This window comes from Arachis ipaensis, chromosome B2 (assembly GCF_059453495.1).
Source record: "Arachis ipaensis isolate K30076 ecotype BB chromosome B2, ASM5945349v1, whole genome shotgun sequence".
NCBI classification, from domain to species: domain Eukaryota; kingdom Viridiplantae; phylum Streptophyta; class Magnoliopsida; order Fabales; family Fabaceae; genus Arachis; species Arachis ipaensis.
The window spans coordinates 1,599,665-1,618,736 of NC_142437.1; the positions used below are offsets into that span (position 1 = coordinate 1,599,665).

Consider the following 19,072-nt stretch of genomic DNA (forward strand, 5'->3'; position numbering starts at 1 on the left):
ATAATTTTTTTTATATAATTTTTAATATTATATGTGTTATTACCCCCTATAATATTATTTTTGGATCCGTCTCTCGTAGAAGTTCAGATTTTTTGTTTGTAATATATATGTTCAATTTATATATTAATCAGAACTGTATCATAATGTTGACTAATTTTTATTTGAATGAAAATAATTTATTAAATCTGGTAATGCAGCATCCATTTATTCATGTTTTTTATGGGCACGGTACCATTCTTATTTTCTTGTAGTTTTTTTTTTCTTTTATTTATATAAGGCAAGATGTTAATAAACTATTATGCATGCATTATGTAATTTTTAAATTCCAAGCACGAATTCATTCACTAGTATTTTTTATTTTATAAAATTGGTATATATATAATTGTAAATTTAAATTCATATATTAATTAGAAAAATAAAAAATTATTAATTTTTTATATTTTTAATTAATATATAAATGTACTAGTAGTATATTTATCATTACTCGTTTTTTATTTATTTTCTATACGTATTTTCAATAAATTAGTAATTTTGTTCCTATATTTGATGATGAATTGTTTCTTTTTCTATGTAAATTCTTACATATTGTAGTTAATTTAATTTTTATGAAATTATATATAATAATATAAAGTTTGAAATTAATTTTTACATTGTAATTTTTTATGAAAACATTTTAACGTCATAGAATTGTGATGGTATGAGTTGAGAATTAGGAAGAATTTATTCTAGTTATTTTTTATATTTTATGGAATTGGTATATACAAATTTAAATTCATATATTAATTAAAAAAAATAAAAAATTAGAATTAATTTTAATTTTATTTTTATTGAATTTTAATTTTTTTTGACATAGTAATCACCATTAATAAAAAGTGCATTGGACAGGATTTGAAATTTTGAATGGTGTCCTTTGTAATAAACTTAACCAGGTGTTGAGGTCCAATTTGACTGCATAAAACTTTTAGCAAATAAAATAAAAACCAATTAAATAAAATAATGAAAATAATGTCAACTTTTTATTTCTCTCCTTTCACCGCCTCATTCTTCTTTATCCATCCGTTCAACTTTCTCATTCACAAACACAAAGGTAACGTTTGTTTTTGGAAGCTGTCCACTCTTTTATGAAGGACAATGATAAATACGGAATTTAGAAGAGTGGACACGGATAATTTTATAAATTTTGTTTTCTTTTTTTTATACTGTTATTCCTTTTTATTTTTTCTATTGCGTTGTTCAAAGATATTTTATATGCAAAAACTAATTGTTTTTTCATGTAAAAATGGATTTTTTTTAAAATTAATTTTTAATTAAAATTAATTTGGCTTATTAACTTAAACAAAATTTTTTATTAATCAAACCCAAATTTATGTTTTTTGTTAATCTTAACTATATGTATTCCTACATATTAATAATAAATTTTAAAATAAAATAATTATATTTATAAATTTTATTTTAATATAAATACTAATATATTTTTTTATTAAAATTTTTTGCCTCTTCAAATATCTTTTTTAAGTTCCGTCTATACTTCTACGTACTCTCATTTTTTTATTAAATTAATTTGTATTGATGTAGAAAATTTGGAATCACAGGACTATTTTAGTCATTTCATATAATATTTTAGTCTTGTTCATGTGTATCCAAACATAATACTAGACATTACATTAGTGTCTTGTCCATCGTATCCAAATACAATACACAAAAAATAATTTTTAGTGTCTCCGTCCTATTGTCTCTGTTTCAGTATCATATTCTGTCCTGTCTCTAAAAACAAACGCAGCCAAAATGCCCGTTCTCTATACCATCCTTTTCCTTCTTCATTCTTCTCTATTTCCACCATTCCCTTCATTCCTACTTTCCTTCTCTTGCCTCTCTAGGTTAGGGTTTTCCATTCCCCTTTTAAGTTCTGTCTTTTTCCGTTGTCTTTTTGCATTTTGTATGCAAAGTCTTATAAAATTCTTTAATAGTTCTCTAACTTTTTTCTACATCTCCATTTCTTTTTCCAAAAAAAAAATTAATGCTTTTTTTGTATTTTTCTTTTCAAGTTCTATCCTTTTTCCCGTTTTTTGTTAATGTAGCTGTATTCTTTTGGTGATTGTTCACTCCCTCAGCTTTCTTCTATCTGGTTTTACTTCCAGCAAACACTAGGGAGGTAGGAGGCAGACGTACTGCGAGGTTGCCGGCACTAGGAAAAGAAGGTACAAGCTTCTCGCTCTTCCAATGTTGATTTTTATGTGTACTCTATCAAGGTGTCATTTTTAACTATTCTATGAAGTAAAGTGATTCGTCCGTTGGCTATAATTCGGCTCAGGTAAAACTAAAACTATAAATCGGAATCAATCTGGTTAAAACTAAATACATACGTGTAGGAGTACGTGGAGAGTACGTATTTTGTTCTCCTAACAAACTTATCCTATACAATCAAATAACTACGTGCCAACCCAAATGGCACAGGAGTACGTATTTTTATAACTCTTTATATTTTTGTGTTGTATTGTTCGTTATTTGAAAATTAAGTTGAGATTGTTATTTTATTTATTCTTTGAAGTAATTTTAGAATGCATATTATGATGAACATTTCTATTTACGATGAGAATAATACCATTGAATAATACAATCATACCTGAGAATCTCATTGAATATTTTACCTTATATGTATTTCATGAATTATGAACATATTTCTTTTGTGGTATTTTATTCCTTTGATAGGTGATGGCGTCTTTGAAGTAACCCCTCCTGGTTCTTTTGATTGGAAAGTGTTAAAGCCAAAATTTGACTGCATTCCTTTTGCTCGAAATCGATCTAAAAACCGATGCAGTCGTAGTAAGAATTCGTATAACCTAGTATTATATTATAGTGATACATATTTTTATATTTTACCTTTAATTTTGGCTTTTACATATGTTTTTTAGTTTTTAGCTATGTATGGATACTGCATTATCTGATATTGTGGAGCTATTACCTGTGCCATTTGGGTTGGCACGTAGTTATTTGATTGTATAGGATAAGTTTGTTAGGAGAGCAAAATACGTACTCTCCACGTACTCCTGCACGTGTTTATTTAGTTTTAACCAGATTGATTCCGATTTATAGTTTTAGTTTTACCTGAGCCGAATTATAGCCAACGGACGGATCAGAGCGTATAACGAGAGGTTGGTATTTAATTCTAATTAATTGATTTTTAATGTTATTGAATATTAATTGAAATTGATAAATTAAGTAAAATGTAATTGAACCAATTATCAAACTGCCCTAATCATTGATTCATTAACAAATTGAAAATAATAGGAAAGTGGTTACAATAAAAATAAAAATTAATTGAGAAACAATAAATAAAAGATTCATGAAGGCCTTTTTAATTCATATATTTTTTAAACCATTTTCACCTGACTGACATCACCCACGTAACTAGACATCAGCAGTTTTTAGTAAGTTAGCAGTCATATACAAAATATATAAACGGACTAGTTTTTTTTTTTTTGGTCGGTATAAACGGACTAGTTTACTTATAGACTCTCTGAACCAACTCTACGGACCTTTCCCTCGGGTAACAAAATAGGCCGAACCTACCATCTACCAACTCCCCCCTCCCTCTCAAAAAGTGGGTTGAGCTAAGATTTGGAACCAACTAAAACTCATTCTATTATTTGGTTTTTTGTTAACAAAAGAGTGGTCTGTACTACAAGAGCACACACAAAAATTAAGAAGTATGATTTTCAAACACACTTCTTCGACGTTTTTCTTTTTTTTTGTTATTTTTTTTAATTATTTTATTTTTATATTTTTATTCATTTTATTTTCACTCCCATATATATATATATATATGCTCTAAACTATGTCACTTAACTTGTACTTAAATTTAACATGGTTCTTTTATAAACTCTTTTTATTTTTGTGTTGTATTGTTCGTTATTTGAAAATTAAGTTGAGATTGTTATTTTATTTATTCTTTGAAGTAATTTTAGAATGCATATTATGATGAACATTTTTATTTACGATGAGAATAATACCATTGAATAATACAATCATACCTGAGAATCTCATTGAATATTTTACCTTATATGTATTTCATGAATTATGAACATATTTTTTTTGTGGTATTTTATTCCTTTGATAGGTGATGGCGTCTTTGAAGTAACCCCTCCTGGTTCTTTTGATTGGGAAGTGTTAAAGCCAAAATTTGACTGCATTCCTTTTGCTCAAAATCGATCTAAAAATCGATGCAGTCGTAGTAAGAATTCGTATAACCTAGTATTATATTATAGTGATATATATCTTTATATTTTACCTTTAATTTTGGCTTTTACATATGTTTTTTAGTTTTTAGCTATGATTGTTGTTCATACCCTGGCCCAAAAATTAAGGTCCAGGATCCAAGCAAAAAGGACAGTACCAGCCTTCATCCCCAAAAGTCGGTACTGAACACGACCTGCTCCAAAGAAGTCGGATACGAGGGTCAGCTGGCAGATAACACTCATTCGAGTGAGTAACTGCCCCTAGAAACTCTCTAACCACTTCATAGAGCCATATCTTAACCTCCCTAAGATATGGGAACGGTTAAACACCTAAAAAGGTGGCACTACTTCAGCGGTGGTTATTGGTTCACCACTATAAATACACTGACACCATTCAGATATCACCAAGTTCCAATATATACTCTCTAACCTGCTCACACTCTTGCTAACTTAGGCATTGGAGTGTCTTTGCAGGTACCACCCCCCATTCTTTCTCACGTACAAGTCGGACGGAGGAATACCGAGTACCAGGTCCACTCGACAGCTACCTCCTTCACACGTTTGGGCCAACCAACGCCATCCGGCCCATTAATCTCCGGTTACCCACCGTAACATTGGCGCCGTTGCCGGGGACCCGAGAGATCAACCAGTGATGGCGGATAGATATCCTGAAGAGGGTCATGTGGAGACAGATTCTGAACAAGAGAATCTGAACACTGGAAACAATGAGGCAAACCAGACCCTTCACTAGGAAGCCAATGATCAACACAGGGAAGGCACCTCCGGAATCAAAAACCCGAAGGTAAATTCCTCGGAGGGGCGCGAATCAGAAAAAGAAGGACCATCCCACGCAATTGAGCTCATGGGACTAGTCCACAGTCGCCTCGAGCAGCTAGAACAGGAACGGGAACGACAAAAGGAAACCAAAAAGAACCTAAAAGAGGAGATGGAGCGACGAAAAGAGTTAGAAAGAAAACTCTTAAAGTTAGAATCCTCCCTCAAAGGTCAGAACTCCCACGACGGTAGAGAAGATTCGCCCTTAGGGGAGAAAGATCCTTTTAGCGAGGACATAATGAGGGCAAAAGTTCCGAGAAACTTTAGAAGCCCCGATATGGACCTCTACGACGGAACCACTGATCCAAAGCATCATCTGGGCAACTTTAAAAGTCGGATGTATCTGGCTGACGCTTCTGACGCTACGCGATGCAAAGCTTTTCCGACAACCTTGTCAAAAGCAGCGATGAAGTGGTTCGACAACCTCCCTCCGAGGTCAATTACCAGTTTTGAAGACCTCTCAAGAAAGTTCTTGATGAGGTTCTCCATCCAGAAAGACAAAGTAAAACATGCACCAAGTCTCCTGGGAATAAAACAGGAGGTCGGGGAGTCCTTACGGGCCTATATGGAAAAGTTCAACAAAGCATGTTTGGAGATTCAAGACCTGCCCACCGAAGCAGTCATCATGGGGCTAGTCAACGGTCTTAGAGAAGGTCCCTTCTCACAGTCCATATCAAAAAGACACCCCGCCTCTTTAAGTGATGTACAGGAAAGAGCTGAAAAGTACATCAATATGGAAGAAAATGCTAGGCTAAGAGACCCGAGTTGGCAACCTGGTCACCCTCCCTCAACGAAAGAGAGGGAGAGGGAAGCTAAAAAGAAGGAAGAGCTCGGCCTCGATAGGCCAAGAAAATATCACTCTTATACTCCACTGAAAGTTCCTGTAGTGGATGTATACAGAGAAATTTGCAATACCGAAAGGCTGCCTCCTCCCAGGCCCATTAAAAATAAAAGAGGAGGGAGCCGCGATGATTACTGTGAGTACCATAAAATATATGGGCACTCCACAAACGACTGTTATGACCTTAAAAATGTGATAGAAAAACTGGCCAGAGAAGGTCGGCTTGACAGATATCTCATAGAAAGGTCGGACAGTCATGGAAAAAGAAAGCGAGATGATATGGATAGAAGAGACCCACCACCACAAACTCCAGAGAGACATATCCATATGATCTCAGGAGGGTTTGCAGGAGGGGGACTCACAAAATCCTCTCGTAAAAGACATCTCAAAAGAGTTTACCAGATCGAAGAGGGGTCCTCCGACCTTCCAACCATTTCATTCACAAAGGAAGATGGGCGAGGAATAATCCCTGGGCACGACGACCCAGTGGTGATCACCATGATCCTGGCAAATGCCCATCTACACAGAACACTAGTAGACCAAGGAAGCTCGGCGGACATCCTCTTCAAGCCCGCTTTCGACAAACTAGGGTTAGATGAGAAAGAGTTAAGAGCCTACCCCGACACCTTGTACGGATTGGGCGACACGCCAATAAAGCCACTAGGATTTTTGCCCCTCTACACCACCTTTGGAAAGGGGGAGAAATCAAAGACTCTGAGTATAGACTTCATAGTCATCGACGTGGGGTCGGCCTATAATGCTTTAATCGGCAGAGCTACCCTTAATCGACTCGGAGCGGTGGTATCGACGCCCCACCTCTGCATGAAATTCCCGACCTCAGCAGGGATAGCAACGGTGAGGGGAGACCAGAAGCTGGCAAGGAAATGCTACAATAAAAGCCTAAACCTGAGAGGAAAAGGCAAAGAAGCTCACACAATAGAGCTCGGTGGAGCAAGGATTAAAGAAGAGCTGCGACCCCAGCCCGGGGGAAAAACCGAGGAGATTCAGGTCGGCAAAGAGGAAGGAAAAAACACTCACATAGGAGCCAACCTAGGGGAAACCCTAAGACAAGGGTTGACTAAACTCCTAAGTGATAACTCCGATCTCTTCGCCTGGAAGGCCTCCGACATGCCTGAGATAGATCCCGAGCTCATGTCCCACAAGCTTTCGGTCTACTCGGGATCTCGACCTGTACAACAACGAAGACGCAAGCTCGGCCCAGAGCGAGCTCTAATAGTAGAGGAGCAAGTACAAGCGCTCCTAGAAGCCGGTTTCATCAGAGAAGTCAAGTATCCAACATGGCTAGCCAATGTAGTGCTAGTCAAAAAACAAAATGGTAAATGGAGAATGTGCGTCGACTATACCGACTTAAATAAGGCATGTCCCAAGGACCCTTATCCACTACCAAGCATTGATGCCCTAGTAGACTCTAGCTCGGGGTATCAATACTTGTCGTTCATGGACGCCTACTCAGGGTATAACCAAATCCCGATGTATGAACCAGACCAGGAAAAAACATCATTCATCACGCCCAGAGCTAACTTTTGCCACGTGGTCATGCCATTTGGATTGAAAAATGTAGGGGCCACATATCAAAGGCTGATGAATAAGGTGTTTGCCCCTCACTTAGGGAGCTTAATGGAAGTGTACGTCGACGATATGCTGGTAAAGACCAAGAAAGAAGTCGACCTCTTGTCTGACCTTTCACAAGTCTTTGACACCATAAGGTTGCACGGGATGAGACTAAATCCTGCAAAGTGCGCCTTCGCGGTGGAGGCAGGAAAATTTCTAGGATTCATGCTAACACAAAGAGGGATTGAAGCCAATCCCGACAAGTGTAGAGCCATCTTAGAAATGAAAAGTCCGACTTGTTTGAGAGAGGTCCAACAGCTGAATGGCCGACTAGCAGCTCTCTCCAGATTTTTGGCAGGGTCAGCACTAAGATCCCTTCCACTGTTCTCCCTGTTGAGAAAGGGACACCAGTTTGAATGGACTCCCGAATGCGAGGAGACGTTCCAGGAGTTCATTAAGTTTTTGAGCCAACCTCCTATTTTGACCTGACCTGTAGCCGGAAAAGACCTCGTCCTATACTTATCCGTGGCAGACAAGGCTGTCTCAGCAGCCTTGATAAGAGAAGACAAGGATGGTCAACACCCAATCTATTTCATCAGTAAAGTTCTACAGGGCCCTAAGCTAAGGTATCACAAATTAGAAAAGTTTGCCTACTCCTTAGTAATAGCCTCTCGAAGGCTACGGCCTTACTTTCAAGCTCACACAATAAGAGTCCGCACGAACCAACCCATGAAGCAAATCCTCCAAAAGACGGATGTTGCAGGAAGAATGGTTCAATGGGCAATAGAGCTCTCCGAGTTTGACTTGAAGTACGAAACTCGGACGGCGATTAAAGCCCAGTGCCTCGCCGACTTCATTACAGAATATGCAGGGGATCAAGAAGATAAACCAACTACATGGGAACTCTACGTAGATGGATCCTCCAGTAAAACAGGAAGCGGCGCAGGCATAATATTGGTAGATGAAAGGGGAACCCATATAGAGGTCTCCCTCAAGTTTGAGTTCCCAGCTTCGAATAATCAGGCAGAATATGAAGCCTTGATTGCAGGATTGAAGCTGGCGGAAGAAGTCGGTGCTACAAAGGTAATGGTATACAGTGACTCTCAAGTGGTGACCTCCCAAATAAGTGGAGAATATCAGGCAAAAGACCCAAATATGAAGAGATACTTGGAAAAAACTCTGGAGCACCTTGGGCATTTTGCAGAAACCGAGGTCACGCACATAACTCGGGACCTAAATAGCAGAGCAGACGCCCTATCCAAGTTAGCAAGTACCAAGCCAGGGGGAAATAACAGAAGCCTGATCCAAGAAACTCTCCAGGAACCTTCAGTGGTAAAAATGGAAGACAAACAAGAAGTCTTTGAAGTGGTCGGATTAAACCTCGGATGGATGAACCCCTTGGTCGAATACCTGAAATTCGACATCCTCCCCAAGGAGGAAAAGGAGGCCAAAAAAATCCGAAGGGAAGCGCAACACTATACCTTGGTGAAAAATATTCTCTATAGAAGGGGGATATCAACACCATTGTTAAAGTGTGTGCCGACCTCAAGAGCCACCGAGGTATTAGAGGAGGTACACAGTGGAATCTGCGGGAACCATCTCGGAGCGAGGTCATTAGCCAGAAAGGTGATCCGAGCTGGATTCTACTGGCCAACCTTGCAGAAAGATGCCACAGACTTTGTGAAAAAATGCCAACCGTGTCAAATGCATGCAAATTTCCATGTGGCCCCCCCAGAGGAGCTCATCAGTGTCACCTCCCCATGGCCCTTTGCAAAATAGGGAATGGATTTGTTAGGTCCTTTTCCCCAGGCGCCAGGACAAGTCAAATACCTAATAGTGGGAATAGATTATTTCACAAAGTGGATAGAAGCAGAACCACTGGCCACCATCACTGCACAAAGAAGTCGGAGGTTCCTCTACAAAAATATAATCACAAGGTATGGGATACCTTATTCCATTACCACAGATAACGGAACCCAGTTCACCGACTCCACCTTTAGAAGCCTAGTAGCCAGTATGAACATCAAACACCAGTTCACCTCAGTGGAACACCCACAAGCCAATGGGCAAGCCGAAGCAGCCAACAAAGTCATACTGGCAGGACTGAAGAAAAGATTACAAGATGCGAAAGGAGCTTGGGCTGAAGAGCTCCAACAAGTACTATGGGCTTACAGAACAACCCCCCAATCCGCCACTGGAGAAACACCCTTCCGACTAGTTTATGGCGTAGAAGCCATGATCCCAATAGAGGTCAATGAGCAAAGCCCAAGAGTGATTTTCCACGACGAGATCGGGAATATACAGGGGCACAAAGAGGAGCTCGACTTGCTCCCCGAAATCCGAGAAGAAGCCCAGATAAGAGAAGCAGCGTTGAAGCAAAGGATGACCGCGAGATACAACAAAAAAGTCATTCAAAGGAGTTTCACCCCAGATGACTTGGTCCTAATCAGAAACGATATTGGAGTCAACAAATCAGGGGAAGCTCGCTGCTAATTGGAAAGGACCATACAAGATCAACGAGGTCTTAGGAAAGGGCTATTATAAGGTAACCGACTTCGACGGAAACGAGTTACCAAGATCATGGCATGCTTGTAATATGAAAAGGTACTACAGCTAAAAGCGAACCCTACTCCCTGATGTACTCTTTTCCCAATTTCATGATTTTTTCCCAAAATCAAAGGGTTTTTTCTGAAAAGGGTTTTTAACGAGGCATCATAGTAGGGGTAAGGGAAAATAAATAATCAAAAGCCCTTAGTAGCAATAAGGTACCTCCTCAATTAATAAAGATCTCTTTCATTTTAAATATCTCTTTTAAATTCCCTTTTTATTCCCTTTCTACGAAACGCGCTGATTTAAACTCGACAAAACGTGAAAATCCCATGAACCGACCTAGATGGTCGTCAGGATAAAACGACGAGGTACAAGTCGGCGTAAAGAGGCTATAGAAGTCGATCATGATAAACTCGGGAGCCGTCCGACTCATAAGTCGGAATGCGAAACCGAGTAAAATTAAAATGAATCGCAAAAGTAGCCTAAGTCACGAAAAACTCAATAAAACAAAATTGAGTGCTAGGAATAACAAAAAGAGATAGGAAAAAACTAAGAAAAAGTTGTAAGGCTGCCTTAAGGATCAAAGAGATTCAGAAAAGCAGGCAAGCCCCAAAGAAAAGGTTTTTTCCAGAAAAGATCAAGAGTCAAAAGAACCACGAACAGAAAAGCATGCGCGCATAAGGTAACCCAAAACCCTTATCCAAAAAGGGCATTTATTTAAAACGCTAAATTAAACCCTTATTAAAAAAGGGCATCATAAATTGTTTTGTTTACGGCCTTAAAAGGCCAAAAATTGTTCAAACATCAACAAATAAATATAAAGAGTTTAAAAAAGGGGGGTCCACAGGCCGGACCCCCAATAGCCAACAAAATCACTTCTTTGCAAGAGGAGTAGAAGGATCACCACCACCAGGACCAGGAGTTGGAGAGAAAGTCGAAGGAGCAGCAGAAGAACTCGGAGCGTCCTTTGAGCGAGGAGGGGACTCTATGATCCTCTGCCCCCGAGTCTTCAAATCAGACTCGGACTCCACCACGGGGACAGGAGGATCCACGATGGCACCATCAATAACAGGGTCCAAAGGAGAAAGGTCCAAGTCAGGAGTAATGACTCCGACCTGCTCCTTGAAAACCCTCCAAGCCTCATCAGCACCATCCGCAATAGAGTCCTCCAACTCGGTATAGGTCTTCCGAGCATTCAGCAAGTCATTCTTTACAGACACAAGATCAGCAAATAAACTGTTGTAGCTGGCTTGCGCTGCTTTCCTCAAATCCACCTCCATGTTGCATTGGGCTTGCAACTTCTGCTCCTTCTCCCGGAGGCTGTCCCTCTCCTCCTTCAGCTTGGCGACATTCCCCTCCAACTCCCTCTCATGCTCCTGGTATATGCGAAGCCTGCCCTCCAGCTCCTCGACCCTCGAGGTCGTCCCTAAAGAGCTGATAGGAGTCTTCTCAAATATATCCAAGAGTTTGCCACAAACCCCCGCCGTCTTGAGACTCTCCTCAACCACAGTGGTGAGGTAGTGCCGAACAGAAACATCATCCATACTCATACGAGCATGAGGATAGATGTTCTTTCGGACGAACGCAAGAGCGTCCGCCTCACCAGAAGCGCCAGACTCTAAGGTCTTGCGCTTCTTTGGCTCTGGTTCAGGAGTAGGTCGGACAGAAGGGGGTGGCAGAGAGGAAGCAGAGGAAGAAATTACAATAGGTTGGGAAGGAGTCCCAACGTTCCGAGGAGGAGGAGAAGGAGAGACAATCGCCCTAGCACCACCAGATCTGGCACGAGACTTTGCCTTGGCTTCCTGAACCCTCTGGTAAGACTCTTGAGCGTTTTTCTTTGCCATCTCTGCAAAAACAAATTGGTAGCTAAAAGTCAGACAAGTCGGTAAAAGAAATTGCAAGTCGGAAATAAGTGAGAAACGCAAAAAAGCTACCTAGTTGTGACTGGACAAAGGCCGGCGACCCCTGGAGAAATTTTTTAGTATCCAAGTATGGGGCCCTCCCCCACACTTCTCGGAGGAACCCCACAATGGCCGCCTCCACCTCATCCAGGTCGTCAAGACCATATTTTTCAAGGGGAGGCCTCCAACCAGTATAAAGGAAAGCGGGGGGAAGAATTGTCATCCAGGAAAAAGGGGTGGTGACCCTCTACCGCTTGAACTTTGAAAAAATAGTTTTTGAAATCGTGAAAGGATTCGTCAAAAAGGGTAAAAAGCCTCCGACCTTGTATGGCCCGGAAGGACACCCACTGTTGCTTATTATTTAACCCACTGAAGGGTTTGGTCATGTGGAAGAGATAGAAGAAAATCCTCAGAGAAGTCGGGAACTCTAAAGCCTGGCTGATAAATTGGTAAATTTTCAAAAAACCCCAAGAGTTGGGGTGAAGCTGGGTGGGAGCAACCCAGCAATGACGTAACACAGACATTTCAAACTCTGAAAATGGAAGAAAAACGCCCAAACGGGTGACCATACTCTTATACATAAAAAAGAAATGAGGGGCCGCCTCGTCGGCCCTCCCGAAGCAAACCCGGTCTTCTGGACCCGGGACTACCAACTCGTACTTCGGCTCATCCTCTTCAGAAGTACAAATTCTATGATGAGTACGAAGGTGGGTGATAAACTCGGTATTGACTGAAGGCTCCTCCCCTAGAACCGTGACATCAACCCACTGAGAAAGAACATCTACGGAAGCCATTTTCTTTTCTTAAAAAGGGTGACAAGAAACCTACAAAAAGAAAAGAAAAATCAACACACGGTCTCTAAAGGGAGGGAATACGGAACTAAAGCCTACAAACTAGCCTACCTACAAAATAAAGGCACGCAAATAGAAAGCATGTTACAGAAGGGGAAAAAAGCTAACCTTTAAGTCTGAAATCAAGACTGGAGGAAGTAAAAGCCTTCGAAACGCAAGAATGCAGCACGAACAAATGCAAGGAAAATTTGAAAGATTGCAGAAACGAAACAACGAAAGAGAGGGAAAGTATTTATAAGAACGTTAGGGGCATAATGGAAAAACTGGGGCTATCATTAATGAAGATGCACCGTTACCAAGGCCATTAAAATCCCCACGCACACCCCTAACGGACACGACGCTTGATTAGACGTAACTGACAGAACCGAAAGGTCAAGAAAAATCACGTCGGTTCTTAAACCATCACGTCGGTCCTCTTGCAAATCGGCTACGACACCGAATTGAATACTCGAACCCAAATCCTAAAAGGAAATTGGGCTCGAGTAGGGGCACTGTTCATACCCTGGCCCAAAAATTAAGGTCCAGGATCCAAGCAAAAAGGCCCAACCCAAAGGGTTGGCCCTCACCCAGTACCAGCCTTCATCCCCAGAAGTCGGTACTGAACACGACCTGCTCCAAAGAAGTCGGATACGAGGGTCAGCTGGCAGATAACACTCATTCGAGTGAGTAACTGCCTCTAGAAACTCTCTAACCACTTCATAGAGCCATATCTTAACCTCCCTAAGATATGGGAACGGTTAAACACCTAAAAAGGTGGCACTACTTCAGCGGTGGTTATTGGTTCACCACTATAAATACACTGACACCATTCAGGTATCACCAAGTTCCAATATATACTCTCTAACATGCTCACACTCTTGCTAACTTAGGCATTGGAGTGTCTTTGCAGGTACCACCCCCCATTCTTTCTCACGTACAAGTCGGACGGAGGAATACCGAGTACCAGGTCCACTCGACAGCCACCTCCTTCACACGTTTGGGCCAACCAACGCCATCCGGCCCATTAATCTCCGATTACCCACCGTAACAATTGTGATTTGGGATGATGTGATGATTGTACTTAGTTTTATTTCTTATAGACTTGCTATTTTGATTTGATTGAAATTAGGAATTAAAATTTGAATTTTTGACCTTTTTCATCCAATCATATTATATATACATATATAGAATAAATGCTAGTCAATTTAATAAAATTTCCAAGAAACTTACTTTTTAAATAGGGCATTGAAATTTGAATTGAATTGAGTTGAAATTTTTTATTGAAACTTGCATAATTTATACATTGTGGAATATGGTTTTTGAGTTAAAGAACATACAACTTGTGAGTTTTTGAGTCTTATTGTGTGGCTACATAATTTGACTACTTATTTCATTCTTGTATGTTGCTCTTTTCTATCATTGTAATCTTTGATTTGTTTAAATCTATATATCCATTATTTAATGTATATTTATGCATTTATGTGATTGAGGCCATTATTTCTTTATAGCTCACTTAATCCAAATAGTCTACCATTTCATTTATCTTTGTTTACCACTTTGAGCCTATTAATTTCTCTTTTTGTTCTTGATTGAGCACACCACTAGCTATAAGCAACAAAATAATGAACGTCCCTAATTTGAATATTTGAATAGTTTAAGTTAGTGAGATTGTGTAATTTTAAGTGTGGGAAAAGACAGAAAACATTGGTTGATGAAAATATGTGTTTTAATTTTTGTTGAAAAATATTGAAAATTTGGGTACATGCTCATGTAATATTATGAAAATCATATGCATTGATGTGTTGGTATATATACTATGTTCTTGAAAAAAAAAAGAAATAATAAAAAGAGTTCAAAATTACCCCATTATGAAATTCAATAATAATCAATGCATATATAATGGAATTAAATTTGATGCATGAGTGTGTATATGTAAAAAGATCAAAATATCCTCTTAAGATTATTATTGTTTAATTAAATTATAATGTTAACATTCAAATTTAATTTTAAAAAGATTACGATACACTTTAAGATCATTTTAAAATGACAAAAATGCTAGTTATCCAATCAAGGTTGTTTTATTAATTTAAAGAAGAAATTTGTATTTGATTTTAATAGATCCAAATATATTATTTAGTATTCATTTTAAGACTAATTTACTTTGTCAGTTTTTATAATTTCACTAAATTTGTAGTTAAGTATTTATAGTTTAAAATTTTTTAATTGATTTCTTACACTATTTTAAATTTATCTTGTAATTAGGTCATTTCTATGCCAAATTCAATAAAGTTAAAATCCAATCAATCTAACATAATTATATTAAATTTTGTACCCGATGAGTAATCATGTCAAATGAAATTTTATTCATTGTACCCATTTTAATTGGTTTGGATATCAAATTTAAGATTTTACGAACTGAAACTGACCTGATTACTTTACATATTAAAAAAAAATATAAAATTTATATAATTTTTTACTAATCCTAATCTCACTTCAACCTTCGTTCAGCTTTTTTTTATTCTTTTTTTTTTGTTGTAAAATTTTTTCTTTTCTTTTAGAAATTTAATTCTAATTTGCTAATTAAAGGTGTTCATAGATATGAATAACCCAATTATCCATCCGAAACCAATTCAATCTAATTATATTGGTTTTGAACCAAAGGATAATCGGGTCATATCACCATAAACTTTTGTCAAATTTTTTATCAATCCGATTATATTCATATCAAATACTTAAATACTTTTGTAATCATTTTTAAATACCAAAATACCTTTTGTCTTTATATAAATGAACAACAAGTCAAATAACAAATGATATCATAATTAGTAATAAATTTTAATGTTTAGAGTAATTTTATTGTATTGAACTCTAAACTTAATAGCTCATTGGATTAATGTCAAACTAACAAACTTCATCTCAAATTACTTGTTAATTGAAAAAATAAAATAAAATTGTTAACTTTTTCTAACTATTTGATATTTTATAATATGCTAAATTAATAAAGATCACCTCAGATTAAAATTAATATGATGAATAAACAAAATAAAAAAAGTTAGCAATAATATATTGACAAAAAATATAATTATTTATGCGACTAAATTTATTTATTATAATTTATCAAGTTAATCAAAATATAATTTTAGTTATTATCGCTAATGTTATTATAGCCATGTTATTGGATAACTTTCTATTTTATATTTTAGATATTCATATATTAAAATTAAATTATAAAGTAAAGTTAGAAAAATCAAAATAAAGCGTGATGCATAAATTATGTGTACAATTATATAAATATAAATTTTATGTTGATGCATAAATTATTGAAAGTAAATGTACTATATATAAAGCTAGTGAGTTATAACTCAAATGACATAGTCTCTCCATACTTAATTAAGAGGTTGCGGATTCGAGTCTCTTATCTTTGGTAAAAAAAAAAAAATACCATATATAGAGAGCTTAATTTGTGTTGCTTGGAAGATAAAATACGGAAATAAATTAATTTTCTTAGTATGTATTAATTGCTTAACTTACATAATAATAAAATATGTTAAATTTTTAATAATAATCATAATTATCATTTATTGAAAATATAAATTAAAAATTATAATTAATGTATTTGTAGTTTAAAAAAAATTTAATTTTTTTAATAAATATTAATTGCTTAATGACCCCACTAATATATATATATATGTTTAACCAAATTAGTCACAAAAAAAAAAAACCAAATTAATATAGAATTAAAATAAATTTTTAATGGAGTTTTAAAATAGTTTCCTTCATACCCAAATTTTAAGTATTGTTGCATATGATCCAATTATTGTTAAACAACTGGATGAAATAGATAAAAAAAATTAATATCAAATAACATAAATTGCAACAAGCTAAGTAATTAATTGTTTCAATAACTTAACACTATTAAAACTAATAAATACCACAAACTAGGGTATACAAATAACAAATAAACTATGGTTGGTTGAGTTTATTGAGTTGAAATCAATGCTCATTAACGTTGTTTATAATGGTCTTTTTTAATTCATTAGAGAGTCTCAAAATCAAGTCTATAGTAGTTGTGAACTTGTAATTAGTACCTGATTTTTAAAAATTTTTAAAAATCTAAAAGCAGTAAACAAAACAAAAAAAAGCAAATTCAAAATCAAAAAATTACTACAGAACTCAATAAAAACAGTAAATAATAAGGTCTTGCAAAATTTTTAAAATATATAATAAATAAAATTATTGACATTGTCACCTTAGGTGGTATCTTAGGATTGAATAAATATTTCATATGCAACCAGCTTAGTAAAGTAAAAATTGCATACGAATATAGAGAAGAACAAAAACAGAAAAATTAAAAAGAAATTGAGAATTGAATTTATATAATAATAAGACTCAAAGAATATAATATTACACTTTGTTATTTATACAAACACTATTTCTAATAAAATTATTTTACTGCACTAACAAATTATATAGTTCAACAGGTACAATAAAATTCACTAATAATAACTTTTTATACAAAAAAAAAAATAACAACGAACCTGTATTATCAAATTCTAGCTAATTGAATAAATATCAAGTAACAAGCTACACATTTTAATACGGAAAAAAGTTAGCTAATCATTTGACTAAGTGCTTAATTGTCCACCATTATCGGTAATTTTGATCTGTTATAGTATATACAGTGTCATTTCTTATTTGTAACTTTATTATTTTTGTTGCTGGGCCTTCCTGGCATTATTTCCCTATAGCAAGTTGCTTCAATTTTTCTCATACAAGTCACATTGATAATGTTTTGATCTTTCAAAAAAAAAAATATATAGTGGGGTTGGGGGTACAGCAAAATTACGTTGGAAATTTTTTTATTGTGAGTAGAGCTGGAAGTGAGTCAAACTGAGTCGAATTGGATTAAACTCAAGCTCAACTCACAAAATTTGAGCTTGGCTCATTAACAATCAAGTTTATTTCTTAAGCTCAAGCTCAGCTCACCAAAAGCTCACGAGCAGACTCAAATAATAGAAACATAATCTATAATTCTATATCAATAAATTACAATTTATATATTTTAAAAAATATTTAAAAAGATCAATTTTATATATTGTTTATCTATCAATAAATTATAAATTTTTTATTTATGTCCTACAATAAAATTATATATAAAAAATAAATTTTAAATTTTAAATAATTAAGTATATATATATATATATATATATGATCTTAGTTATTTAAAATTAAAATTTATTTTTTATATATAATTTTATATATATTACTATTTCATATGTATATATAAAATATTAAAAGTTTAGTTTAAATGCATATATATATATATATATATATATATATATATATATATATATAATCGAGTCAACTCACGAGCTAATGAGTTGAGTTTATCTAAGCTCAAACTCGACTCATTTAATTTATGAGCTCAATTCCAGGCTCAAGCATGGCTTACCAGCTTACAAGTTTAGCTTATTGAGCTATTAACGAGTCGAATTCGAGCTGGCTCATAAACTGGCTTGACTCACTTCCAACCCTAATTGTGAGATGCTTAGTTGTGTTTAGTACTAGTTGGTAACCCGTGCGAATGCACGACATTAAATAGATTCCTTTAAGTTAATTTTACTTTTAATTCTTTGATTTTAATCAGAATTTAGAATATCCAATTTAGTGTTGCAATTGATAATTGAAGATTGTCACAAATTTACTATATAAATATAAGATAATTGAAGATATTTGGTGTAACACCCTAACTTTCAGCACGTCATGATCGTACCAAAAGTGAGGTGTTACTAACCTATTTTCCGTATTTACTATTTAATACTGAGCCTTTAGTTCGATTTCGCGTTTCAATTTCTAAGAAAAACCCAAAAATTTTGTTTCTATTAATTAAAATCATATATCAAAGATCTCCAAGCAATACTAGTCACGTAGTTATTAATAATAATAAACATAATACAAAGAATTCAAATATAATTCAGATACAACTCCTATTCCTCTGTATAAAATAAAATCTTAACTAATAAAGGCGAGGGAATTCTAGAAAAGCGACTCAACTCATAAACTTAACTCAAATAAGGCTAATAATCGCCCGCAGCTTCAAACTGAGTCCTCGAACCTGTGCCACTGAAAGGGTGGAAGATTTTGGGGTGAGAACAAACCACACGTTCTCAATAGGGAATGGGAATGCCGTAAAAGTAATGAATTTAATGCAAATAATTAACTTACTTAGTAAAACTATTTTGTTAACCCTTTGGAAATACTTTTATTTCTACTTTAGATAAATAATTACTTTTCTTTAAATTTTTAAAC

The 19,072-nt window shown here is 35.8% G+C and overlaps 1 protein-coding gene across 1 annotated transcript; it reads right to left on the bottom strand.

The window, feature by feature from the left end:
- Positions 1 to 10,904: 10,904 nt before the first annotated feature.
- Positions 10,905 to 11,876, bottom strand: LOC148572783 (uncharacterized). The gene has a single exon (XM_088504612.1). It carries the CDS (start codon positions 11,874 to 11,876, stop codon positions 10,905 to 10,907), a length of 972 nt encoding a protein of 323 aa, XP_088360738.1.
- Positions 11,877 to 19,072: the final 7,196 nt, after the last annotated feature.

What these genes read in the sequence shown, in the direction of transcription:
- LOC148572783 (XM_088504612.1), bottom strand. Translation starts at nt 11,876, where the DNA reads ATGGCAAAGAAAAACGCTCAAGAGTCTTACCAGAGGGTTCAGGAAGCC.